General features: G+C 43.7%; 2 protein-coding genes across 2 annotated transcripts; one reads left to right on the top strand and one right to left on the bottom strand.

Annotated features, from left to right (window-relative positions):
* Positions 1–71: 71 nt before the first annotated feature.
* On the bottom strand, positions 72–27,752 carry LOC108088479 (tubby-related protein 4). The gene is given in 12 exon segments (XM_017186276.2): positions 72–879; positions 946–1,137; positions 1,270–1,406; positions 1,409–1,604; positions 1,664–3,586; positions 3,652–3,923; positions 3,978–4,206; positions 4,403–4,920; positions 4,994–5,453; positions 5,519–5,683; positions 20,166–20,361; positions 27,042–27,752. Coding segments are annotated over 11 exon segments (4,305 nt in total). The 5' UTR covers positions 20,262–20,361; positions 27,042–27,752; the 3' UTR covers positions 72–762.
* On the top strand, positions 9,286–11,921 carry LOC108088480. The gene is made up of 4 exons (XM_017186279.2): positions 9,286–9,615; positions 10,583–11,006; positions 11,065–11,192; positions 11,353–11,921. The coding sequence occupies exons 1-4, from the start codon at positions 9,382–9,384 to the stop codon at positions 11,803–11,805; spliced, it is 1,239 nt and encodes a 412-aa protein (XP_017041768.1). The 5' UTR covers positions 9,286–9,381; the 3' UTR covers positions 11,806–11,921.

The following is a 27,752-nucleotide window of genomic DNA, read 5'->3' as shown; positions in this document are numbered from 1 at the left end:
AACGAATTTTCCTTGAAATTAAGCCTAACTACCAAAAAGAGTTGAGAGGAAAAGCACAAAGTTATGTATCCCTTGCTGTCGATCGATTCAACATTCACAATTAGTTTACACATATAAAAAATATGCTAGCGTTAAGTAATCGGACTCGTCCTTTTACTCACAATGAAGTTTTTCGAGTGCTGGGCCAAGCGGTTTGCTGGTTTCGCCAATATGTCTTAGATCTAGGAGTTAACGAATGGAGTTATTGCACTTAAATCGAGTAAAGCAAGAAACGAAGCTCTATGCAAAAAAGGCTGCTCTTGTACAAACTAGTGTTAAAAACCGACTGATCGTTAATCGTGTTATAGTAGTTTGATTTAAAATACATCGTACGTCGTCTACGCCTAACATTTACACTCGGCTACACTTAATCCAAAAAATTTGTCATACAAATATTGCACAAAAATGGATCGGACTGTGAGTTTGCACATCCATGTGCGCACTCGTAATTCTTTGTGCTGCACATGGCAAAACCTTCAATCAAGTGGTGGTACGTGTTCACATACATAATCACTAAAGTACGGTACTCGGAAACCTAAAGACCGCAATACATATACAATATATACAAATTAAGAAGCAATCGTCCATCCGCCGTGTCTGGTATAAAAAATATATATAGCGTAGGCCAAAAAAGCAATTGCTGCAATCGGCTGGCGACATTTCTGTAGAGCCATGCCCGTTAAATATGCGGTGCGATACGATAACTGATCCCTCGATCCTCGATTACTTAAGTCGCTGTGTCACATTGGCCAGGGCCACGGCAAATGCCTGAAGGGCGGAGAATGGATACTGGAAATCCAAGGTGTAAGCGTTGCCATCAATGCGTCCAAATTGCATGACCTGTAATTTCAAGATGTTATTTACATAAGTGAGTTTTTAGATTTATTTCAGAGTCTGCACACTAACCTGCTTGCCACGAAACTCAATTTGGAAGTTCTTGGCCGACTCCTGGGTAACTCGACCCCCAAAGTCCAGCTGGTACACTTGGCTCATCTCATTCCACATGGGCGCCTTATTGTGCATCACAAATTCGCGACGCACTGGCGCCGGATTGGCACAACTGGCACTGCCGTTCGGTTCGATTTTTCCACGCTTCAGCTGTGGATAAAGATTTTTCCATAAAAATAATTTAAGCTGAATATTTACATCAAACAAAATAAAAAGAACTGAAGACTTGCCTAAACGGTAGAGATTTTCTATTGTTCCTTAGATATGTTATGTTTATCTCACCTTCTGGCGTAGTTGCGCCTTTTGGAATGTCTCCAGGTCGCGGTACTGTTTGCCGTTACCCGCGTTGTTGCTCTCCTCCCCAGAACCATTTGTCTGATTGCCCTCGTCATCGGAGCTCTCGATGATGCTTTGCTTTTGCGCTGCCGGCGGTTTAAAAGCGGTGAATTCAATATGTGGCGAATGGGGGAGTTGCTCTGCTGTCGCTTATTCTTTTTGCTGGCCGCCGGCGATGCTGGGGAACTCCTTGGCATCCTTTGAGGGGTAGATGGAGGCGTCAGTCGACCCTCGTCGAGATCACGCAGACGGCTTATTATGTTCTCCAAGGTGGTGAGAGCCTGTGCAAGATAACCATGAGTATCGCTGCATAAAATTGAATAATTCACATTTTGGATACCTGAGTGTGTAGCGAAACCGATGCCTTGGCCTCCACTGGCGTAGCCTCCACTGCGCCACAAGCTGCTCCAGTGATCTCCGGCTGTTGTTGCCTCTCCAAAGTGCTGGCATTGCTGGATCCATTAACTTGGGCCTGAGTTGGCTGCTCTTTGCGCCTCCAACGAACCTCGGAAAGCTGCTTCACAAAGCTGAATCCATTGTCCTGCTTTCTACCGAGCAAAGGTGTTGAGTTCTCAGTGGCCGCCGTTTCCTTGCTGCGTCCGATTCCAAATCGATGTTTCCTCGTAAAAAGTGGCGAGTCTGTGAAGCTGGTAATCACGTCGAAGCGTTTCTTGGGTGCCGGCTTTGCTTGCACAGTGGCCACAGGAGACTCCTTGACCGGCTCCACCGACGCCACAACGGAGGTAATCTCATCCAGAACGGAACCAGCCGAGGGCTGGCACCGCTTGCAGGCACTGCTGGGATTCATGTTGTTGCGGCACTTGAAGCACAGCGTGTTGGCGGCACTGCTGCAGGCGCTGCTGTCGGAGATCTCCTGCAGCTTCCGCACCACCTGCTCGTGTTCCTTGCTAGAGAGCTTCGTCTGCAGGGACAGCAGGTCGCACGAGTCCAGGCTCTTGGATTTCCCAGTCTGCTGCAGCTTGTGCCGTCGGGCATCCTCCTGCTGTTGCCGTTTCCGTCGATTCCTGCGCTTGTCAACCAGTATAAGCCGTTTGTTGGGAGCATCCTTTCGCAGGGCGGACAGTGCCTCATCGGATGGCGTGATGGCCACCGAATCCAGATAGCCAACGCTGCAACTGCGCGTGATGGAGTCCGGCAAGGCAGGTGCTATCGAAACCACCGTCGGCGTGCGCTTCATGCTGCTGCTACTCGGCGTTGGAGTTGGCGACTGCGTCTCCTCGTCGATATACAGCATTTCCCTTCGCTTTGCGGTGGAGGAGGTGGTGGGTGCCATGCACTTTACCCGCGCATCCATGCGCTCCAGATTCAGGTTGAGATTCAGCGGCACCGGATTCACGTGGCTGTTGGCCGAGCGCACTGGCTCCGACATCAGGGCGTTCTTCACCTGAACCACATTGTTCGCATAGTCCGCATTGCTTGAATACGACATGAGGGTGGTTTGTCCAGCGGCGGGGACAGCCGGACGCTCGAAGATGATGTCCGAGGGAGCCACTGCATTCTTGGGACTCTGCAGCGTGGGCACTGCTCCATCGCAATAAAGCGGAGAGATGGCGTGACGCGACTGGCAGCTGGAATTGGAGCTAGACCGACTGTAGCTGTTCTTGAAGCTACTAATGGTCTTGGGTCGTGTGATGGTTTTACTGCCGCTGGGACCATTGGAACCATTCGAGGGTGCCTGGTGCAGGAGCACAGTGGTGGACTGGCAGCCCGATGCCCCCGCCTCCTGCGACTCATTGGAGGAATCGTCATCGTAGCTCTCCGCTCGCGCCAAAGGACTTATGCCCGCGGAGGAACTAGCTCCCCGTTCGCTGCCATTCACAGTCAAGGAGTTCTTGTGCCGCGCCAGAATTCGATTGGGACGTGGCGACATGGGCGCTATCAAGGGAGCAGAGGCTCCGTCGGTTAGACGACGCTGTGGTATGATCGGTGGCTTCAGCGAAGCGCCATCCTGAGCGGTGATCACATTCACCTGCGGCACTGCATCGTGGTGATTAACCTGCTGGTGCTGGTGATGCTCGTCCTCGTCCTCGGAGAATATGTTTGGATTGAAGCTGGGATCGGGACCAGGTGGAAAATCGTCGCGCAGCTCGGTGATGACCAGCGTCATTTGACGCGGCTGCAAATGCAGTAGGGACGTCTTATAAGTTACTTGGCCTAAATTGGCTGGGACGGTTTTGGCAAGTCCATGGATCTTGAACTTGGTACCCCAAATGTTGGATGTCACCTCCACCAGCTTGACTTCCTGCTTGAGAAAACGAAACGAATCAGTGATGGCGTGGATCTTCTCTTGAAGAGAATGTAACCTACCTCCGGCAGTGTGTCCACATAAGCCAGTTCATCCAAGCTGTCGGGATCGTTGGTTCCTCCGCCTCCGGAGGAGCTCAACCGGTCGCCCGCTTGGTGTCGCCTCTTTGGACGCACTCGCTTCTTGCGAGGAGTTCGTGGCGAACCGAAGCGGGAGCGCTCCTCGAAATCGCTGTCCGAGGAGTCGGTGCGTCCACTATTACCCGTGGTGGTCGACTGACTGGAGCCCGATGAGCTCTTGGCCTCGGCGGAGTATTGAAAGTATAAGGGGGCATCTAAAAGATTTATATTTATTAATTGTTCTATTATTATATTGTTATTATACCCACCATTAACCTGAGGATCGAAGATTACAAACTCGGGACGAATCTTGGAGGTGCGCTTGCCCTTCAGGAGAGGCACCAATCCACCCAAGTACTCCAAGTAGAGCGTGTAGCAAGTGCCGGAGCTCAGGTTGGAGTCATCGTCGTGCCGGATCATGGTGCAGTGCAGCCGGGTGGAGCAAAGCGGTGGTCGCGAAACAAAATCACGCAGCGACTTCAGGTCAGGTACACAGCACTTAAAAAACAAAATAAAAGTTTATTAATAAATCTATCGTTAAGATGGTATTATTCTATGTATTTAATTAATAAATTAAAAAACAAAATAAAAGTTTATTAATAAATCTATCTTTAATATGATATTATTCTATGTATTTAATTAGTAAATAAATATAGATTTTAATATCATACTTTTTATCTTATATACAACTTACTCTTATCGTTTGAGCAAACAGATTGCCAATGAGAGACTTAATCCTAGAAGGCAACGGCAGCAGGGGCAGCAGCGACTCGGATCCGACGCTCGCCTGGATCTCCAGCCGGCAGAGGAGCTGCAGGGAGGCCACCCGCCTGGAGACCCAGGCGATGTGGACCTGCGTCCCCGTGGCGATGAACAGCCGCTTGTCGTTGTGGCCCCAGGTGATGGCCGAAACGGTGGCGCTGCTGCAGGGGATGTGCGCCTGATACAGACACGTGCCCGTCTCCGTGTAGAACTTGACCAGGTTCGTGTAGCTACTGGGCGTGCCCATGTCCTCCGACTTCGCGCCATCCAGTCCGGTGCGCAGGGTTCCAGCCACGGCTAGTAGCTCCCTCGAGTTGCTCCACTCCATGACCATTCCCAAGGCGCCATTAAGGCATGTGTTGATATGTGCGGGTGAGACGTCGTCGAACGACTTAAGCAAGTAGATATATCCATTCTGGAAGCTAACTGCCAGGACAAAGGAGCGTTTGGCTAAGGGAAAGGGAATAATATAGGATTTATCAAGTTAATTGAAGTAACTTTAAAGTGGCTCTAAATTACTGACCCGCATTGGTTACACCTGGCTCCGCTTCCTCGCCCTCCTCCATCTTGAACTTCTCGCATGACCAGGCCATCGAGGTGATGGGCACATCGTTGGAGAGCTGCACCTGGGACACCATCGCTCCATGGACATCCATCACAATCACCTGACCCTGAGTGGTGCCGAAGTACACCTGCTGATCGTCGGGTGTCCAAATGCCGCAGGTGATCGTGGACTCCAGGTTGAGCATGGAGGACCAATATCGCTGACCCGCCACAGATCCCACCAAAACGAATCCATCCTGGTAGCAGATCAAAGCCATGCGACCATCGTGCGACCAGGAAAAGTGGGTTACTGGCGTATTGCGATCGTTGATCAGTTCGATGGACCAACGGCCCTCGTATTTGATCCACACAAAGATGATGCCTGAACTGTCGCAGGAGGCCAACTTTTGGTAGGGTTCATTCCATTTGACCAGGATTACCTAACAAACAAATATGGCTTTAAGATTTCTCATTCATTTTTAGTTAATTTTTCTGCGAAACTCACATCCGATCTGTGCCCTCGCAGGTTGTAATTAGTCCTCAGCGGATAATCCATGTTCTTGCGGCAATGCGAGGTGGTGAAGGTCACCCCAACAATGCCGCGCACATTGCCCGTGGCCAGCCATCCCTCCTGGTAATAGTTGGTGCGGTTTAGCTTCCATCCCTCGTCCTGGAAATGGGGAAAGAGAAGAGAAGCCCGTTAAAAAAAAGGATGTCCACAGCTGCCGACAGCTGGTTGGCAGGTCGCCTAAGCAGTCGCCAATTGCGAGTCAAGTGCCCGCTGCTGGCTTGTAAAATGGATTACCGGAGGCTCAAAGCCCGGTCCTCCGTCCATTCACACTTTTCCACCATCGACAGCCGGCCGGTTGGCTTGGCAAATATGCTCCACTTTCTGACTGCATCTCTTATTCTTTGAGCCGCTCAACCTGCCAGCTGCCTTTTCACAGCCCCGGGCGGGATATTTTCACTCAATCCATTTGAGTTTCCAGCAACTAGCGAGCCGATTGGGGTATGATAAATTTATCACTATGGTGACAAGCACGGATTTCAGCTTTATCTAAACTGCTTTTTCATAAGGCATTTCGATCTATCCAACCCGTTTGAGATTCTTATCACAGTTCTTACATTTCTTAATTGAAATTAACCATTTTGAATATCTAAAAAAAACGTACAGAGAAAAGGACCGCAATTTCCTAATTTTGTTATTCACCTTAGTTTTCCTCAGTTTATTTCCCTATCGACCAAATTTCCTTAGCGATTTAAACGACTATTTGGCTTGTGCAATCAAAACCACAGTCAACACGTAAATTAAACGAATTTTCTTGTGTAAAGGTAAATGAAAACTCGCGCTGCAATTCCATTTGGGGTTGAATTGAAACCAATTATGCCATCCAATTAACATTTCAAAAGCTTGCCTTCAGTCATCAGTCAGTCGAGCATTCAGTTGCCAACTTTTAACTTGGTTTGTTTGCCTGCTGCGCCTTTCACTCTGCGGGCTTTCTTCTTTGGCAAACTCTTTGCCACTCTGCCAGTTTATCAACTGCAGCAGCAGCTCGCAGCAGCTGCTACTGCAGCAGCAGCACCTCCTCCTACCGCAGTGCCTCCTGCTGCTGCCTTTCAATCGTCCTTCTGTTTTACAATTTGATTTGATTGTTGCCTTTGCCGTTGCCGTTGCCGCCCTCTCAAATTGATTGTTTTTCCGGGCGGTGCTGCTGCTGCTCACAAAAGCTTAGCCTACATTTTGGGGCGCTCTTTCGGCTCGACAACGATAAGCGGCAGGAGCAGCGAAAAATATTCCAATTTAAACCAAAATTTTGGGCTCTTTCAGCATTTTGGCTAATCCCCGCTAAGCCAAATGGGCGCTCTTCGACGCCCAAATCCAATTTGTGGGGCATAAATTAAAATGCCGCCGCAGAGGCAAAAACAAAAATTACAACGAAATTCGTAATTTCCGCTTCGGACAGCGGACCTTGCCGGGCGTTAGCCAAGTTAATTGCTTTATTGGCCTGATTGATTGGTGTGCATATGCCGATGTCCTTGCTGATTCAATTATATAATTGGAGGCACACACACACACACACATACATATGCGCACACATGTCGAAGATCCATCGCCAACCCATCGAACGGCTCACTGCCTCATTATGGCACAATTGGGGAGCACATCAAGAGAACGCTTGAATGGCAACAATTATGAGCGGTCATTCGGCATTTCTTTGTGGAGTGTTATTAACCTTTCACTGGGCCACTTGAACCGGATCTGGTCCATGCTCTTCGCCAAAATAGATGCACTCGAGCCACTCGACGGCAATGGGAATTTTGCATTTCGCTGTGCATGCTCGAGAGCACTTCAGTTTAATAAGTATATCACGGACCAATAAATTGCTACAATGCCATCAGTAGAGCGCAAAAAGGAATGCGTTTGGAAAATGTGTTTGGGAAATTCGGGGCCCAATTGAGTTAGGCAGAGTTTGCTCTGGGCATTCAAATGGTTTAAATTTCCGTTTTCACTTTGACTAATGTAAATTTCCCTTAAACGCTGTAATTTCATTTGCCACACAACAACAAATAATCGCAGCAACAACCAGCAACCAGCAACCAGCAACATCAGCAACCAGCAACATCGACCAGCAGCAACATCAATGTCAGAGCTGCGACATCAAGGCAACGCGGCGTTGACAGCCTCTCACTTTGGCCAAGTCTTTTGCTCCTGCCTGAAATGTTTAAGTGGCTACTTGTAACTTGTTAGCCGTTTGCCGGCGCTGACATCTCCAGCCCGCACTGGCGTAGAAAATTACCTGGCAATCTCTCTCAGTTTTCCGGCACATATTAAAATCCGTTGCGCAAAACTTTATGGTGTTGGTCTGGCCCAGAAGAACATGGGCCTAAGGCCCACCTAAAACCAGATGCCTGGCTGCGATTATGCTGCAGTTGTGGACGCGCAGCAACATCGCCTCCATAAATTATGTTGCTGCCATTTGGCACACGAAACAGCATTTTCGTGCTGCTCCATTTCGCGAACACGGCATACGCATTTAATTAAAAAAAAGCCATTTTTAAGGCGGGCACCTGACCGACCCTCTGCACTTCCCCCACTTGCGCACATTAACCATAATTGCAATTCATTATGCATGCCAATGGCAACCCGCGACGCATTCGCATCCGCTTCATTATCCTCATGGACACGGGGCTAATGGCTAAACACGCGACTAAATGGACAACTAATGCTAATAAACATTTAATGCATTAAATATCTGGGCTAACGCTTCACAAGTGACCAATAGAAAATCAAAATCCTGCCATTTACCAGCCAAAATAAACTTGAATTAATTATAAAACGATTTTGCGATTATGTAACGATGTTAAAGAGCTCGCTAATTAAAAAACGATGCTGATAAACGTTTATTTAACATTTAACTTTTACAAAATAAAATTTAAATTACAGATTTAAATTACAATTTGCCAAACTCAATGGCCAAGAAATGTAGCTAAATAGGCATTTAAGGCCAATTAATTTGGTATGCCAATGCTTGAACGCCAATATCTGTTTAAAATATATTTAATGAATGGCCAAAATGCAATGTATAGCTTTATAGAGCTCTTCAGCTAAACACCAATCCAATAAATATTTAATAAATGGATTCTTTAGCGAAACGCAAAACAAGTGGCCAATATAAATACATAACAAGATAAAGAGCTTATCAGTTTTTCTAAGAAATGTTCAATAAACACAAGCAAAAATATGTTCAGAAAAGTTTTTTTTGCTAAACACGCTTATGCAAAAAAAATAAACTTATATTGAGTAGATTAATTTTGAAGCAGAGAGTGGGTTGCGTTTTTATCAGCTTTAAAAAGCCTTTTATAAATAATTGGAGCTCCCATGAGAAAGTCAAAGAACTCTTATGCAAAATAGAACATGCAAAACGGTGTATATATAGATTCCAATCTATATATATATCTTTTTGGGCTATTTTAGTGCCTTTCTGCAGCCAATTTTAAACGCCATCCCGAAGGCTTTTGTTGCCCGTGGGCTTATTTTCAGGTTCGTTGACAAAGAGTTCAAAGTACCGCCTGGACAGCCAGCGAATCCATTCGGGTCAAGTGCAAAACCAAATGAAAACAACTTGGAAATGAAAAGAGAACTGCTCGATTGCCAAAGAGTTTCGAGAGCATTTCAATTTTTAGCCACTCGTTTCTCAAACATTTTCTCTCGGCGAACGAAAGTGAACTTCCGAAAAACTGCGACGATCCATCAGCACTTGGTCTCAGTTCCCAAAGTTCGTTTGCGCGACGCGTTTGAAGATCTCTCTGCAGATATTTCTAAAAATGTTCTAAGTGCTGAAATTGAAACAAAGTCCCTAACAAGAAATGTGTGCGAAATTTTTCTGGCTAGGGCTAATTGCCTGCCTGGTTTTGGCAAAAAGTGGAGACTGTTTCCAGGCGAAACGGTTCTTCGGAGTGGGCAAAAGGATCGATGGGGACCAGCTCCTGGTCAAGGATGTGCTCTACTCCCGTCCTGCCGGCGTCGATGAATTACCCCGAGTGACTTTTACCTACGAAATCCAGGAGCCGATCACTTGCATTGAAATCTATTCGGAGGAAGTGAGTGCAATAGTAAACATTTCTTTAAAAAACACTATGAAATTTTCAAGTAATTGACATTACTGAAATAGAATATACATTTTCAAATGCAAACATCCCAAAAGTTATTATTATGAAAACAAATTCCATCAGAATATGGTTTTACGAAACAAATATTTTTGTTTCATGAACTAAGAAATCGTGTATTTTGGGTTATGAACAAGTGAGCGATATGTACGGATACTATAATGCGGCTGGGCATTTGTCGCTGACCCCTTGTTGTGTTTTTGTGTGGTTTTTTATTTTGCACATGCCCGTACTGAAAATAGAAACTGAAACTGACGTTTTTTTTTCGTCACGGCAGCCAATGACAAGTTTGGCCCATAGATGTATTTTTGTATCCAGTGTTTGGGGCTGCCGGGCCATGTTTACTATATCTAGTCGCCTATATATTTTCATAATTTTGTTTATTTTTTTTTTGCCCTAAAAATTGATTGGGTTATGAGCTTGCACAAGTGAGGTCCGTTAAACTTTAAGTATTTTATACATCGACATCTGGGTCGATAATTGGAAGTAAAATTAATGTATATATTGTATAAGAAAATCGCATACTTTGAAGCCAATAAAAATAAAATAGCGTGAGGAAATGTGGCAATTTGGCAAGCCGACAAGCTAAATGGGCAAAGGAAGTGGAGGAAAACAAGTCAAGAGTGAATATATATAAATTCTAGAATACACGAATGAATGCAAATTCAATTTTAAAGGCAATTATGACGGCGGATTTTCCTCAGAAAATGTACGAAATTCTCGTAAATCATCTTTGGCAAAGTACATATAGTATACGTTTGTCCGTGAATCTGATTGTCAGCCCGAGTAAACATCTCGAAAAATGTGGCAATCGTTGATGGATAATGCCGTGATGGTCACGCCTGATTGGGTCTGTCCGAATTTGAGGAGATTTCTTATAAGGTTTCCCTCGTGTTTTCAGAACATTTCGGCGGAGGTAAGATTCAGCCTGGTGAATCATCAGATTGTGGGCTTGGTCCAATTGGCGGGTGGCAATCAAAGCTTTGACCCCTCAGTCGAAGTAGCCACCGTGCCACCAATAAGCGGATTCGACGTTACCATCATGGTGTTTGGCCTAGATGAAAACGCAACCATATTTGATCCCTCCCTAATCATCAATCGCAATCAACAATATGAGGGCGACATGGAGCCCTACGAGCAGAGCTCTCCCCAACCAGATGAATATGTCGAGGTATTCGACAACAACAGGCGAGATGCCCTGGAGGTGGACGAGGAGGTTGAGAACCTCTCCGAGGAGGAGGTAGAATTATTTACCGAGGGTCCTCTTGCAATTGATGATTTTGAAAAGCCGGACAAGAACATCGAAATTGGCAACAGGCAGGCGGGTGAGTTTGAAACTTAGATGTATAAAATATGGCGTAAGTTAAGAACTTTATTTTTTAGGTGATCAGCTTCTATATGAATGCTATATGACGGGGCCCGATAACATAGAACAGGCAACCAACCAGTCGGTGACTTTCTACTACATCGACAGCAACTGTATAACATACGTTAAGTTTGTTGTACTTGGTGTAAGTATCTTTGAAGAAATAAATATATATATATATATATATATATATAATAAATATATAACTCTGCAAAGGATTTTCCTACAAAGAGTTACGATATTTACAAGTCTTACTTTAATATTTGTTATAAATATTTTTAAAAAATCTATTTTCAACCGTTTAGAGTTATGATAACAAGACCTCTGGTGCTGAGTACACATCGCCGGTGGCGGAGTACAGTCACTTCTCAAGTGGAACCCTGAAGGCGGTCATTACGCACTTCACAAGCAACCTTTTCGTCCAGATGTTTGTCTACGGTTATTGGGGTCGCGAGGCTCCCGCCGGTTATGTGCCCTTCCTGCCGCCACCGCAGCTTCAGAGGACCGCACCGGGAAACGGCACTCCGCACCTGACGCCGCTGCAGACGATGCAGTTGCTCCTGCTGACCGGCCAGAGGACCACTCCAGCGCCGGAAGCCCACAACGATATCTTGGAGCCGGAGCTGCCGCGGTCCATTCTGCCGGAGGAGATGGTAATCGAGCGGATCGACGATGAGAGCAACTCATCGGCCTTCAGGCAGAAGGAGTCGGGATTGGGCGCCTTGCTGGGCCTGCTGCTCCTGATCCTGCACAACTAGAGCGCTGGGGAGTCATTAGTTAATCCACGGAAAGCTTTATGAGTAGTCTTTAGTCCAACATTCTGGGTATTGTATTTTACGAAATAAACTTTTGGCCTAAGCCAAGGCACACCACACACACACACACACTCTCAAACACTCTTCCGCAAATTGAAAAAGTTGCGGCGAAAGTAGGTCATGGCGTTGGCTTGGCCCCTGACCCCCAATTCCACCGCCCCAATCCTCCACCCCAATCCTCCAGCCCCGCCAAACCGCTCCCACAAAACACTCTCACATGCGCCACCCCTTAGCCCATAAACCAACTCCCTTGGCAAATTATCTGCGTCGGCGGTGGTTGATTTGACTTGGCCGACAAAAGGAAAGGCGGAAAAGCGGGCGAACGGAAAAAGTGGAAATCCAACTGACGACAGCGGCAGTTTTCCCAAAAAAAAAAGAAAACAAAAAAAGGAATGGAACCCACTCCCCATCGAATGTGTTTATTTGCTTGGACATTAAGTCAGACCCAAATGTGTCCTTTGCCTTGGCAATTTATGTGCCTTGTATTTTGTTTCAACGCAGCCGAGAGAAAGTAGCCAAATTGGAAAAAAGGCAAACATAGCTTCCGAAGTTTCGAAAGGCCAGAAATCAAGAGTGCCCGTTCCAAAATAATCCTTTAAGCATTTAAAATGTATCCTAGGGAATCTCACGTAAAATGTATCCTAGGGATTCTCACGTTGCACGTCAAAGAAATCTAATAACTTTTATTTCAATTTCCGGCTAGCAGTCCTGCGGCTGCAATGCTATTTCGTCCTTTGTTCCTTGTCGTTTGCAGATGGCAAGAAATACAAAATACGAAATACAAAATACAAAATACGAAACACAAAATACAATATACGTAATGCTACCTGGGCGTCGCCTGCATCGGCAGTGAGGGGCAGTAAAAATGTCACAGCCACCCAGAGAGAGACCAAGATGAAACCGTAGTGGGATAATGGCATCCACATCCACATCCACGGGGGACGAGGACTGTCCGGCACAAAGGACATGTGAGTGAATGACTGCACCGGAGTTGGCGAGCTTCGCAGATTGGAATCCTGCCGCAGCGAACAGACCCCCAGGGCTCGGCATTCCCGGCAATATTTATGTTTAATTTACAACTGAAATTTAACAATATTCGCAACACTTGCCGCGCTTCCCACCGGCAGAAACTTTAACAGTTTAAGGCGAATCCTGCCAATCCTGCCAGTGGAGCCAGCTTGTGCGGAATTGAAAATTTCTTTTTACGCGTGCGAGCGCTTACAAAAGTTTTTATGCTCAGACATATAATTCTGGAATTATACGAGTGTATATACACAAGCGAATGGGTGTTTTATACACTGATATTTCAGAAATTTTTTATTCAAAATAATTTATATATTCGTATCTATGAAATTCAAGACTTACTTTAAATAAAATGATAGGTATTGATGAACAAACTTGTTTTAAAAGTTTTTAATCTATTTCAAAAATCCGAAACCCATTTTAAGCCATTTGATATTACCTAAGAATTTTTTCTCAATGCTTGTAAGTGTGCTTGTGCAACTAGGCGTGGCATTGTAAACAATATGGATAAGCAGCGCACAAGTGTCGTCCGCCTTCAAGCCTTCTTCCCCCTCGGACAACATGGACTCAACTCGTTCCAAGGCAGGCCAAGTGCACCCAACCCAATCCAATTCCAGGCCCAGACCCAATCCCAATGCCACATCCCAACCAAGGCAACACAAGCCGACGCCACAAGGGGTGACGTGAGCTTTTGTCAATAACTTAATAACTTAAAATATGGTTTAATGCTCACGTAACAACATTTTGCCACTTGTGCCAAGCACACGTAGGTGTGAAAGGCTTGGGTGGTTGGGATTGGGTGGTGTGGTTTCCGAGGAAGGTTGCTTAAGGTCTCATCGCACCACCCTTTTGCAGGCAGTCAAAGCCAAGGAAATCCACGGACCAGGCCGACCAGACAATGCCAATGGCAATGGGAACGGGACTGACTGGCAACTGGCAACTGGCAACTTTTATGGTTGTGCGGCAAATGGTTCGGTTCCTATGGCTTACAAGTGTATACACAGGATATAGTCGTACTTCGGCGATAAAGCTGTATTCGCCTCCTGGCCGTGCGCACGTGCTCCACCTTTTGATCCTTTTTAATGCCACAGCCCAAAAAGTGATATCGATTTTTTTCTTACGAGTACATGTTATTTTTTTTTTGCCCCAAGTTGACTTGCACATGTGCTCGCATTTAAAATAATTAAAAATACAACACGTTTCAGATCTGAGCGCTTACAAGTAAATATTTAAAGGATTTCCCAGTTAATGTGGGTAAACAAAAGGTTCTGTCACTTATTGAGAAACCTGAAAGCAAGTTAAAAGCTTTTAACTTTAATAATGTAAATATAAGTTGTAAAGTCTGTATGCACAAAATAAATGCAAGGATTCAGAAACAAAGTTTCACTCTTAAATATACTTAATTTCATTATTAAAGTAAAAAATTGTATATCCTTAAGTGTATCGCCAGACTGAGTTGTATTTTTTGAGTGCGTGTCCCTGTTTTCCCCATGACCACAATTTTGTGGGGGCAGTCGCTCCACTGCATCCTTTCGGCATTCGGCTTTCGGCTCCAACTGCACATAATGCATTCCCCTCTGTTTTTTTGTGTGCTGGAGACAAAACTCAACTCATTAGCGTGTGGTACCAACTGTGGGCCTGTGAAAAACTGGGGAACGGAAAGGGAGAGGGGGGTTGGGGATTCTATGGGGGAACCCTGCCACACAATGGGGACACGGGGCGTGGCATGTGGCACATGTCTGGCTCACTGGTTTCTGCATTTGAATTTGCATTTTATTAAATTTCAAAAGCTCTTCTCACATGTCCCCATAACAGGCGCCCCCAACCACTCGAGCATCCACCTGAAGCCCCCATTGTTAGACAGGTGGGTGGGTTGGCAAAGTGGTGCCACCAGGGTGGTGCCGAGTGCAAAAGGTTGAGCATTGCATATTTATGCACTTAATAACGCATTTTAGCATGCTCAAGTGCAACTCATCTTTTGTTACATTTTTGCACAGAACAAAAAGCGGGAGGTTGGGTGGAAAACGGGATGGTGGCTGGTGAAAAACAGATGGAAAATGAGCGAAATTCAGGCGAGACAAAGCGAAATGAGTTTTGTCTGTGAGAACAGCCAAATGCTGCCAGTGTGAGTTGACAAATGGAGCATGAGCTCCACTGACATGTTCATATCCAGAATGGATTCTCATATTACAAATATGCTGTCAGCGAAATTAAGAGCATTGTACACTTTAAGAAAAATAAAAACCTTTTAAATTGTACAAAATGCCTTTTTCATTTGCTAATACCCGTATAAGTCTAGATCAGTTTTAATTTCTCTTGCTCTTGTTTTAGGAAACCTAATGGAAAACGAAAATCCCTACAAAGTCGAGAAGCCTTCCAATCAAAATCAGAGCCCTGGGGACTGCAATCAACTTTGGATCCATGCATTCCTGGCCAACGTCACTAACAGCAGTCTAGGATTATGCAATAACAATGGCCAGGCGGTTGCATAATTGATTGATTGAATTCGTATGCAACAATTGGACAGAGATGGCTGGCCACTGAGTGGCTCTCCGAGTGTGGATGTTTCTGTGGGCCTGTCTTTGTGACCGACCATTGTTGGCAAGTGGCAGAGGCGCAAAACACAAAACACAAAAACCGCAGTTCCTGGCCGAAGGACTCGGATCGAAGGCAGTGCAAACAAGCAAACAACGAAATGCTGGACAAACCAATCAATGACACAACTGAAAGCCACAACGTCACCCAAGTGTGAAGAGCCAAGTGGGGATGATTGAGCAGCAGCAGGACACTTGGAAAAAAAATTAGTTAAAGAATACTAATTTAAGTAAATAATTTGCTAAGAAAACAAAGAAAATGTATAACATTTTCCCAATCAAATTATAATTTTTTAAGAATAATTTATTTGTATTAATTCAAACTAAAGGATTTTTATCTACCAAACACACATGATTCTTTTGTTAAGGGGTTAAAACCTTTTCGGGGAAAACGGCATCCTCAAATCCTGCAGTTAATTGATTTCTGTGATGTGAATAATATTTTTTCTTTGTGTATCTAAGGGCCATCGCTCAAGACATGTGTGGCAGCCATGCGGGCACATTAAATTACAGTTTTCAGAGCCAAGAACAAACAATCGAAAGTGCAGACGCGCCTTCAGCGAAGGATGTGGCCGAGGGTCGATGGTTGGGAATTGAGCTTGGCACAAAGGAAGAGCGGCGCCAATCGGGCTTCTTAGAGCCGCGTCCTTGGCCAGAGCGCCCTCTAATTGAAACTGTCAGCGACAGCGGCCTGGTCGTAAATCAGGGCCAGAACGGGAACTAAGCCAAGTCTGTTTCGAGATGTTGCCGCTGCCTGAACAATTAAAAAGTTTTCAATTAACTCGCAGCTACGAAATTGGCACTTGTAATCGGCACCTGTTCAACAAGCGTAACAAACAGAGGCCTGCGGATGTTTTCCCGGGGATTGCGATGCTTTTCGGGGTTTCTGTTCCTGTTTAAATAAGCCCAGCGGGGTGGGGGATTTTGGGGGGTGTGGTGAGGGGCTGGCACTACCACAAGCAGGCACGTAACACATTTATTACGCGTGAGCACGCCGTCCCTTGATGAAAATCTGTGTGTGTGCGTAAATGAGTTTCCAACATTTCGATGCATACTTTCGGGGTGGCAAAAGTTGGGCTTTAAAGACCAAAATGCAAATGCCCGTGCTTTTCACTTCGGTGGGAAAAATCTAGTTTGTTGTGCCAGGTACACACTCGCAGTACTCTTTATTCTACTGAAAAATATTCCAATCAGAGGTTCTACAAATAAAAAATTCATAAAAAAGATCTAGCAGGGATTGGTTCCTCCAGAACCAACTACTATAAATTCATTTTTGGAACTACGATAAAATCAATACAAATTTTATTTATATAAAAGAGCAGTATGCAAATATTCGTGTTTGGTTTTGTAATGAAAAGACTAGTTGGTTGTACCAGGTACTTCAATTGTCAGTTTACTATACAATATTTTTGTAGAAAAATAAATTCAATCAAGTGGAAAAATCAATTTAGATGGTAAAAAGTGAGTAACACAACAAAATGTAACGTCCTACCACCTAAACAATTTTTTAAAGCTTTAAACAAAGGGGTTTTATTTAAAGGCTAGTTTGCAAACCATTTCTATTTGATTGAAAATTAAATAGGCTCCGTAACTCGCCTAGATTTAAGTGCCTCTACCCTTTTCCCAGGCACACACAGTAAAAGCGGAAAAGTGGAAAGGTGGCAAAAGCTGGCCATTATCCAGATCCGGTGGAAATTAACTTAGAGCACGCACCGCCAGCACAAAATGCGCGACTGAGAGCATAATGGTCTGCTGCACATAATTAGCCAGTGGCTATCCGAGGGCTATTCAAGTGGTTTTGTGGTCAGTGACCAGCTTTCAACAGTCGCAGGCTCTCTCTCGACTGTCGCCCTCGCAGAGAGATTGAAAAGAACTCAATTATTTTTTACTGCGCGTAATTAAAAGTCAGCAGCTAGCACACACAAAACGCCGAGGAAAGGGGATCCTGATTGTCCTGTGTCAGTGGCACTGGCAAATATTAATGATGTTAAGCCCTCCTCAAACTGCTAATGATAATACTGCCCTGCTTCCACTACTACTACTTCCACTAATTCCAGCGTTCGTCGACTTCATCAACAGTTGCCAAGTTAATTACGCTAAGTGAACCATTTCAGCTAAAAACCATCAGCTTGAGCTTCATCTTCAGTTTCAGTAGCGTCTTCCAACTTCAACTCAAGTAGAAATTGTTATTCTTTTTGCATTATTAAAAGTTTTTGCACGACGAGGCAAGTTCATAAAAAACGTGGCGTACTCCTGTGCTTGTCATAAATATGCAAAAAATATGCCTTGAAATTTAAATGCCTCTTGGGGAAAAATATGTGTAAGAAAGTCTACAGCGCTCGCCAGAAATATTAAACATATGGAAAGAGCGAAAAAAGTAAGTAAAAAGAAAAAAAGGAGACTCGCGTCCATAAAAGATTCATTACCCTTTTCAGCTTAGAGTTCTACTTTAGTAAGTCGTATCAGATAAATTCCATAGCTATAAGTTGTTTCAGAATCCTGATAATAGCATTACATTTTTTTGCATTCCCAAAACTTTTTCCCACTTCTTTTTATCGTTCCATTATTTAGTAATCATTAGATTTCACTTGTTATGGATTTTGCATAAAGCCCAATCCACCAGAGAGGAAATTATGACGTTGAACCCAGGGATTTCGCTTCGAAAAAGCGACATGTGTGTCATATGCCAGGGAGTCGACTATTAAATTTCATTTTATGATTTCAGCTTGTGTCCTTGTCCTCTGGCATGTCAATTTGCTGCGCCAATTTATGCGAAAATCCCGCGACAGTTGTTCAACCCTAGGAGTGTCGAAAAAGAGAAGAAACCAAATGGATTCACAGGACCCACCGTCCAGTCCTTATTTGTGATGTCTGCCTTTCCTCTAAAGTGTATGCAAACAGACGACTAATAAATCAAGGCACTCCGTCGACGATGACGCACTCCGTCATCAATATTCTATTAATGGCAGTGCAGTTGTTAAAATATTATGACCCTAAGAAAAATTTGACTACTTTTGGTGTGGGGACGGCGGGCACTTAAAAAATCACTTCGAAATATTTCTCGCTTGTTTTAATACGCATTTTCTCGCTAAGATGATTTATGCAGTAAGGAAATGGAAATGAGTGGAACTCCCCAATGGGTTCGAATTTGTTTGGGTTCGGGTTCCAGTTAGGGGGAAATTCCTGCTTATCGCTCGTAAATTGCTGAAAGGCGTAACAAGAAATTAAGCTTGTGGCTTAGCGCACTTGCAACAGAAATGGAAACGTAATCGGAATGGAAATGGAAACGGAAATGGGTTGGGTTTCTCTGTGAGGTGGGGGTTGCATGATGATGGTCCGGAGGGATGGATAGACACGCGTCTCTTGCAAACCTCGACACGTGTCCGTTACCACATAAAAACGTTCTAGAGAATGCACTTAACAAAAAAATGTATTAAAAGGTTAGACAAATTATTAAAAACACATTTTTAAAGGAATATAAATTCTATTTAAACTGATTTAGATGTTTTTAAACATTTGTAAAACAAAATTAATAGCACATAAGTTACTACATAATAATTTCAAACATAGGACCTCTTACTTTCGGAACATCAAATAATTTGTTCAAGTGCACTTGTTTGTGTTGAAAACAAAATTGAAAACTGTTAAATAAATCGCAAACGAGTTTATTGCTCGAGTGGTGTGCACCGCGGCACAAAGGAGAGGTCGAGATAACCAACGTAGCCGACACATCCCGCCCAGCCGACATCCATATATCCCACTCAGCCAACTTATCCAACTCATCCAGCATATCCTGCCCTGAAAAGGACCGCAGACAGACGGAGGATCCACTTGAGGTTGCGTGGGCCGCATTCACTTAACTTTAATTTTGCGCCACGGAACACAAGAGGAGTGGCACGCAAGGAGGCGGCGAGAAGAGCCGAGACAGACGTGATTGGATTTTTATATTCAATATAAAAAGGATTATATGGCATTTGTTGTGCAAGCATTGAAAGTTCATAATGATTGGAAAAGTTAGAGCCACTCAGACGGACCCTTTTTCCGTTTAAGCTTTGCCTTACACGTGGCGTGTAAAATCAATTCCGAGTCCCGAAATGAGTGCAACGTGGCCACTGGAGAGTCAAAATCCAGCGACACCTGCCGCGTCCTTCGGAGGTTGCTTAATAGGTGTATAAATAGCTCCTGGCGGGTGCCTAAACCCCGGGGTGCCTGGCCTAAGCACTTCCGGCGTGAAAATGTTCGGCATATGTAAAATATTCAGAGCCGTACGAGGATTATCTGGATTACGCAGAAAGGCCATGCAACAACCAAACTGAAGCCACTTTCCACCTCAGGAGCTGACCACCATCCATTCTGGCTAATGGCTAACGATCGGGCTTAATAGTTTCGCCTGACAGTTTAAAGTGCCCGACAGCTTAATAGACCTTCCCTCCAGTATTTATTGTATTAATATTGCTCCGACAGGCGTTGCACAAATGAGATGGGAAAACCTGGCCGCACACTTAGGAAAATAAATGTGATTGAGGACTCTTTTATTTTCTACTAAGGTTCTCAAACATTTGCTTAAAGAAAAGTTGTTTCTATTTTATGAAGTATTTTTTCCCTTTAATTTTTTTTAGTGTAGCAGCGACAAATTTCATGTAAATGGCTTGTTGACTGGACAATCGTTAATGACTGTGTACTTACCTCGGGTATATCATCTGGCACCTTTCCCATCCATGATAATGAGAGTATCGTGCAATCGCATTTTGTGTTGATGTTTCGCTCAAAGTGTAAATGCATTTTATGGCCCAAAAGCGAAGGCCAATCAGCTAGTTCCTCAAGTTCTGGTTTTCACTGTAGCTATAGCTGCCCAATGCTGATTTAAGCCACAAACATGTTGCTAAAATAAAGAGAAAAAGGGGAAGGGAATGAGTTTCATTATCGTTTAGTATAACATGCCAATAACTAATTTACGATGAAAGCCAAATGGAGTAGCGGTTGTTGTTTTTGTTGTTAGTGGTGTAGCTACTCGTGTTGCCAATGTTGTTATTATTATTCCGGTTCCTGCTGCTGGTACCTTATCAGGCTAAAACACACACTCACACACACACACTCGCACTAACTTACGGGTCATTGGATGTGCTTTGTACGGGGATTTATTGGTGGGTGGAACGATGTTCCGGCATATGTTCGCCGTACTCCCCCTTAAGCGGTATCAACTTCATCTTGCTCCTTCAAGGGTTGACAAATTGCACCACACACACACACACCCGCAGAGGCATCATAAACACACATTGGCTCACGAGGAACTCACACACACGTACACGACATAATTTGAAGCATGCTTTTCAGGGCACACTAATTGGTATTAGTGGGGAAGTGGAAGTGGATGTGTCCTATCTGCCTCTGCTCCTCCAGTTGCCAGGATAACCCACTCACCCATACACACGCACACCGCTCATAAAAATGCTTTTTACCAAATGGCACACATATTTATACGGATACTTGCTTTCAGAGTTTGAAAAGTTTATAAGGAAGCCGAATGCCTAAGGGACCGAAGTTTGAATTTGTTAATTTTGTTACTCTTGCTCTTTAAAATGAAATTTGAAAAGTTTGATAAGCTCAATATAAGAATATAAAAATATTTAACTTTTAATCGTTGGCTTCAAAACTGAAGTCATTAAAGAGTTAGATGAGCAAACTTTTCTTTAAGAAAAGTGAAGTTGAAATCAATCCATATCTTGTTTATTTTATCGATTTGCAAATACTTTCCCTTTATACCCTACATACCATTTTTAGCTCAACAAAAGAAAAAGACAATAAGTTTTTAAAAGATTGCAAACATTTCCAGAAATAAAACACGACCGCACAAAAATATTACAAATTGTAAAAGCTAAAACGTTGTCAAAACTTCTTCGTCACTCGCATTTAAATTATTGAAAAGTTTTCAGGCAAAAAGTCGAGTAAAGTTGAGCTTGGCTAAGAGCTCTGGGCAAAGGAAAACAATCCCTCGCTGAGCAGAGAGCTAAGAAGAGCCCTCCAGTATGAGAATGTTTCAAATTATGCTTGAATAATTGATATGGCTTGCTGCTGTCTGTTGTCTCGTTTGATGATTGCTTGACTAGCCGGTTTCTCGTTCTCGTTCCCTGCAGAGCGTTTGTTTTGTGTATTTGGTCTAGGTAGGATGGAATTACAGAGAGAAAAAAGTACTCATAGACCTTAAACATTCTATACCTTCTTGACAAATAACTTAAGTGGCTATTAATTTCCATCCAAATAGAAAATGGGCAAACATTAAGATGATATTGCAATATCTTAAAATACTTTTTCCAGTGTACCTGAGCATTGCCAACGGCCGAGTGTGCTTTAAGACGAAAAGGGAAAGAGGGTGGCCGCCCAGAGACAAAAGCACACACGCATTTGCTTCAATTATGTCGTGCGCTTTGTCTGATTGAATTTGACATGTGATATACCATTTTTGATTGCGTATACGCCCCGGGGGCGAGCCGTCATCAGATCCGGGCATCTTACGTCTGAAAAGCCAACTAATGGAATCTTTCAAGAAGGATTGGCCCTTTGCCTGCTTAAATATTGATAAAAAAAACCAACTACAACTCGTTATAAATTGAAGAGTCCTTTGAATTCCATTTCAATAACACAGTCAGACAGAGCGGGTAAAAAAAAAATAAAAACGGGAGGAATGCATTCTCGAGTAGTTCACGAGATGAATGATTGCACATTCACCGAGGGGCACATTCCGAACGTGTTACTTTCGCCACTCTGCGACAGCCAGACAGCCATTGTTCGGCTGCTTTTAAATTGTTCAACGTGCCGCATTTGGCAGCCAACCTGCACATTTGCCACCACCCACCCGAGCCACCACTCCCTGCGAACCACCTGCCTTTCGGCGCTTTCATGCGACACTGAGCACTTTTTAGCCATGTGCGGTTCATGGTCGCCATAACGCGGCGGAGTAACGAAAATAACTGAGGCGGCGTCGGAAGAGCTGTCGAAATGCCAGTCAGACTTCTGGCTCGAGCGGAAAACTTTGGGCAGGTGTGCACTGTGTACTGTGCAGCTGTGCAACGGACACGGCAACCAGGGCCAGACATCATGAAATATGCATTTAACCATCAACAATGGCAACCAGCCTTGGTAATGGCCAAGAGGGATAAATATATCCAAATTACTTTGAACAAGATTACTTAGCGCATTCCAAATGCAATTGTTATTGATGCAATTTACTGCCACAAAGGCTTTATGTCAATAAATCAATTAAACAATTGAACCAATAACCATCGACTCACTATCAAAATTTCAATTTGTTGAACAGCAATTGAATTTGTTTAGTATTTATGCCAATTCTATTCACTCTTTTGCAAACAACCCCCGAAGCATTATACTTGTGCCTAAAATACAGGATTTGTTTCGGATTTGCCATTAAAAGTTAATTATGTGGAAAGGAGCAGAGTCAAAACACACATAGCTGTTCGCAAAGTAAACTTTTAGTTGCCTGTTAGTTGGTTCTCTGTCTCTTTCTATTGCAATTAGGCTGCCGAAATTAGATTGCGTATACGCTCCATAGTCCACAGCTTGCTGTAAGGCGCTTAACTATTATGTAGTCGTAACTGCTGTTGCTCTTGTTGTTACTGCTAACACTGTTTCGGGTAAAACTTTCGCACTCTTCGCTGGTTCGCATAATTTTTGGAATGTGAAAATGGCAGAATGGAATCACACGGTGGTATCTTTTCGTCCAGTTGGATAACCGAAATTTGTTAAACATGTATTTAATTAAAAACTTCCGATTTAGTTTAAGCACTTATCTGGCGCTACTTTCAAATTCTATCTTATCTAAAAACAAGTTACAAAAAATACAAATATAGCCAGTTACACATCCCTTTTTTCTCATAAAATTATAATACCCACTTTTCACTGTATTAACTTAATCCCGACCATATTTACAGCATATTCCAGATTTACGTTTTCTCCCCACTGTATACGTAATGCATAAATGTGTATTTATGTCCAGGCCAGTGGCTTTGCCCCCCACTTAATGCCGCTAAAATCCTGATTTACTTTTTTATCCTTCGCGCATGTCCCTCCATTATGTCTGCGAATTAATTGTGGCAATTTGCTTTTGATCCTTGGGGCACAGGACGGAATTTGAATGCACGCAATTATTTCATTTTCATCATGCTTTTCATCTACCTAACGAGCTGGCATTGTTCATATTTTCTTGTCCCTGTCGCTGTTATTGCTGTCAGCGGTCCGGGAATGCCCTTGAACCGCCTGAAACTAGCCCAGTTGGCTGCTCCTTTGCATACAGAATAATGTGGTATGATGGAAGTGCAGCGGTGCATGCAACAAGACCGACTACAACAAGAAACACACTGAAAAGTCGAGTGGAAGGAACCAAAAACTTTGTGCCCAATTCGGAATTTGTGTGCGTTGCCCTCGACTCGAAAGTTTCGTGACGTTGGCCGCTGGGAAATATACACACTCGTATTTACGTAGCGTTCACATGACGACATGTATCGGGAAGGTATTTATGTCAGCCTTTGGTTTTTAGTTAAATATATAGAGTGCAAAGGCCACTCGTAAATCAAAGGCCTTGAGTGCGGAATTTGCTATTGCTATTTGCGAAATAATTTTAATTACGGAATTTAGTTTGATAAACAAATTTGCCAGCTCTTGTGTTTATTTACTGTCGTACTTGATCATATCTTTTATTTGAATAACATTTTAGGAAAAGTTGTGTGATAATTTTAAAATTGAAAATTGTTATTTATTTCTCCAAAATTTCGTGATTTCAGCACGCAAAAATCTCTTCTTGCAAGATACAGCTTCCCACATGCTAAAGCTATAATTTGTGGCGAGCTACTGTTGCAAAAAGGAAATAATCCTGGCTTTTGCCTTAAGTTACCCTAATTATGTGTCCGCTTTGTTGTGTGCCGCATGCCAGGCAACCAGTGAGATTGAAACAAGTTCAAAGCCCACCTAGCCCCCTCGGATTTTCCTTTCCCCGCAGGGGCGGCAGGGCGCCCAAGTAATTGCCGGGAGTTCAGTTCAGTTTCCACTGCCCATGGGGCATTTGCCTTAATTAGCCACACGCTAGCAAGCACAAGAAATGCGTTTCAAAGGGGACAAAAAATCATTAAAAACTGGTAAACAACAAAAGGCGACACCAAATACGTCGTGCATGCATTTAATTGGCAGATTTTTCCAGGACAACCACTCCCTTAGTTTTCCTTAACTCTTCATTTAAAGCGGAGCTGGAGCTTGGGGAAAAACCCAGGGAAGACAAGAAAAAGCAATAAAATTTTGCATAAATGACGAAATAAATGACAGCCAAGAAAAGCAACATTGACAAATACGCACCCCGTGGGATGGGGGATGTTGGTTTTTCCAGCTCTTTAGGGTGCCGGCTACATCGAATGTCTCTATGTGTGCACTGAGCTTTAATGGTGGAAAACCGATGGGGGAAAACACTGGGGAAAATGCCATATAAAAGCTGACGCTGGGCTCTTTTCCCGGCTGCCCTCCATTGTTCGTGCTTGTTTATTGACTTTCCACGGGGTTTGGGGCAGCTGGGGGTGTGTCGTATAATTTGTTTCTACTTTAACCTAACCCTCGTCCCATTCCCATCGCCTTTTCGGAAAACATGTTGGGGAAAATTGTGCGCCTCGGTGGCGCTACAGTTATCCAAATGTATCTTGTTGTGGTTGTCGTTGTTGTTCTGGGTGCGTTTTTTCTTTTTCCTGGCAATATAAACAATTTTTCCATTATTTCCATTCCGTCGCTACTGCTGCTTCAGTTATGCAAAATAATCAACATGGCAGATATTCAGATATTGGCAAGGCAAAGAATAACACAAACAATAACAATCACGAAAAAAACAAAAAAGGCAAAACCAAAGCCGCCTGTTGTCAATGGCGAAAATATTGGCAAAACATTCGGAAAAAACCGCAAATCGAGCAAACTGCACTTGAACTTGCCACAAAGACCCGCCACATCGTCCTCCCAACGTCAGCTCGAATTATATAATGCAAATCGCGACAAAACACAGTCTGACTTGCCTAGCAAGAACCACTACTAAATAATTATTTAACAAACTGAAACATAATTTTTAGTGTTTTAAGTGTATTTTCAATATTTTTTGGAAACTTAATTTTTCAAAAATTTTTTGAATGCAAATTTTTAATCTGAGAAATGTTTAACGATGTCATACTGTATTTTCGGAATAGGGGGCGGGGTCAACTAAAACGCAGCGAAATAAGACAAAATGTAATGACCTTGGCAGCCAAGCGCTAACGCAACGCTAACACACATTGGTACACATTCACACACACACCCCCGCATTCAAGCACACACAAACTTAAAAATAATTTCTCAAAGAGAAGCGCCAAGCGCCAAGAACAAAAACAAGAATAAGACATTGGCGGTCATGCGTCGGCGTCGCTGCTGCAGTCGCAGTCGACGTCGACGTTGGCAAAGGCATCTAAATTATGCAAACTGAGAAATTGCCGCACACGTTCACATTATCCCGTCCAGCTGACGCCCCATGCAAATGTAACGGTTATGTGCTATATGGCTCAAATGCTTATCGTTTTAGCTGACCAACTAACGGAATTTCAATTTTGGCACGCATTTTCCACAGCCCTTTTATTAGCATTTGCCCCTGATTTCCCGGCGGAGTCATTTCTCGATTACTGAACAGTTTATGCGGTTTATGATTTCCATTTTTCCCAAATACCACTATTTAAATTTCAAATGAAATACTGAAACATTGCAGGTTTTCCAGTTCGAAGGCTCTTTTAAACCTAATTTACTGGCAATATAAAGTATAAATACAGCAAAAATCAATTTAATCAATTGTGTTCGGGATAAAAATTCTTTGGGCAACGGTGGGGCTTGTGCTCGGGTTTCCTAACGAATTTTCCTTTGATATAAAGCAGCTTTCAAGTGCAGGAAAAACAAAACACACCCGTAGTATCCACAACGAAAGCCAATGCCGATCGATTTTCACTGTCATTGGGTGTTTGATGCGGATTAATCGAAAACGTGCGTGGGCAGCTCACTCAACTGAAACTAGAAACGAAACCGAATCGCTTTGAATTTAAGCCGTGTGAGCCAAGCAAATATGGCTAATAAAAAACGTTTAACCAAGGTAGAACTAAAGCGTGAATGTGGGCAAAGCACCTTTAATTAGCCCAGAATTCAGGGAGTTTCTGTGGCGCCCAAGGTGTTGTGCTGATGTGGCCACAACAGAAACTCACCCACATACAGTTAAACTTCACTAGCACAAACTGACACCTGACTGCGATTCTTAAACAATCAAAGATTAAAAATAAGACTATGGATTTAAAAAAAAACTCTAGTTGGAGAATTCCTATATTATGTAAGCTTTAACGTATGTAAAGTAATAAGGATATGTTTTTTCGTACGAATTCTGATTTATGCAAGTTGTCCTGTAGTATAGACATTCACAGTGTCCGTGGCTTTGGGGCCAATCCACCACCGAGTGAGAGAGGCTAAAAAGGATGTTTGCCAGCCAGGGGACAACGGAATTCCGCAACTCACCTGTGAAGTCCCCGCCCCCTCGTCTCTGCTGCTCCTTGAAGTCCTGCTGCCGTGGAAAAACCTGCTAGGTGAAAAGCTGATCCAATCGAATTACAGCTTTTCAACCGAAAAATTGGTGCACCGCCAACGGAATCTCGTGTGTGTTTTTGCAACTGTTTTGGGGCAGACGTTCCCGTTACTTTTTCCCGTTTTCCTGTTATTTTTCTTTTTCTGCTTCTTCCTGAGCTCCTCTCACACACACACAGTCACGGGCGCAGACACACACACTATCGCAAACGGAACGCACATGCAGCGCGGATGGAGTACCGTTAGCACACACTGCTTGCAACGACGCCCGAACATGGACTGCCTGAGAATTTCGAATCCGGAAAGTTTAGCGGAGCACCGCGTAGTCTAAGGGGGGCGCCAAGAGCGCGCCTGCGCATCGGATCGCTCATCCGCATAGTTCTTATCAACGTAACTGTCAAACTGACGGAATTTACGCGCTCCGGTTGTTATTAACGGGTATTGATTTTCTTGTTACTTCGGACAGTGAGGTTACTTTTTGTTAAAAATAATCTTCTAACTATGTCTTATACACTAAACTTTTATCACTTTTCCAAGGTCTTAAAAACTATGCTTTCTACATTTATTTATAGTTTATAAATAAACAAATAAACATCGCAGCGCTGCTAACAGAAAGCTGCAAATGTAACGGTCTGTTATGCTTGC

This window comes from Drosophila ficusphila, unplaced genomic scaffold (assembly GCF_018152265.1).
Source record: "Drosophila ficusphila isolate 14025-0441.05 unplaced genomic scaffold, ASM1815226v1 contig_791, whole genome shotgun sequence".
NCBI classification, from domain to species: domain Eukaryota; kingdom Metazoa; phylum Arthropoda; class Insecta; order Diptera; family Drosophilidae; genus Drosophila; species Drosophila ficusphila.
The sequence above is the reverse complement of the archived record's forward strand: the minus strand, read 5'-3'. Positions and strand labels throughout refer to the sequence as shown.

Coding starts and splice junctions, on each gene's coding strand:
- LOC108088480 (XM_017186279.2), top strand. CDS start 9,382: ATGTGTGCGAAATTTTTCTGGCTAGGGCTAATTGCCTGCCTGGTTTTG. Junction 9,616..10,582: donor TTGAAATCTATTCGGAGGAA/GTGAGTGCAATA, acceptor TCGTGTTTTCAG/AACATTTCGGCGGAGGTAAG. Junction 11,007..11,064: donor AATTGGCAACAGGCAGGCGG/GTGAGTTTGAAA, acceptor TTTATTTTTTAG/GTGATCAGCTTCTATATGAA.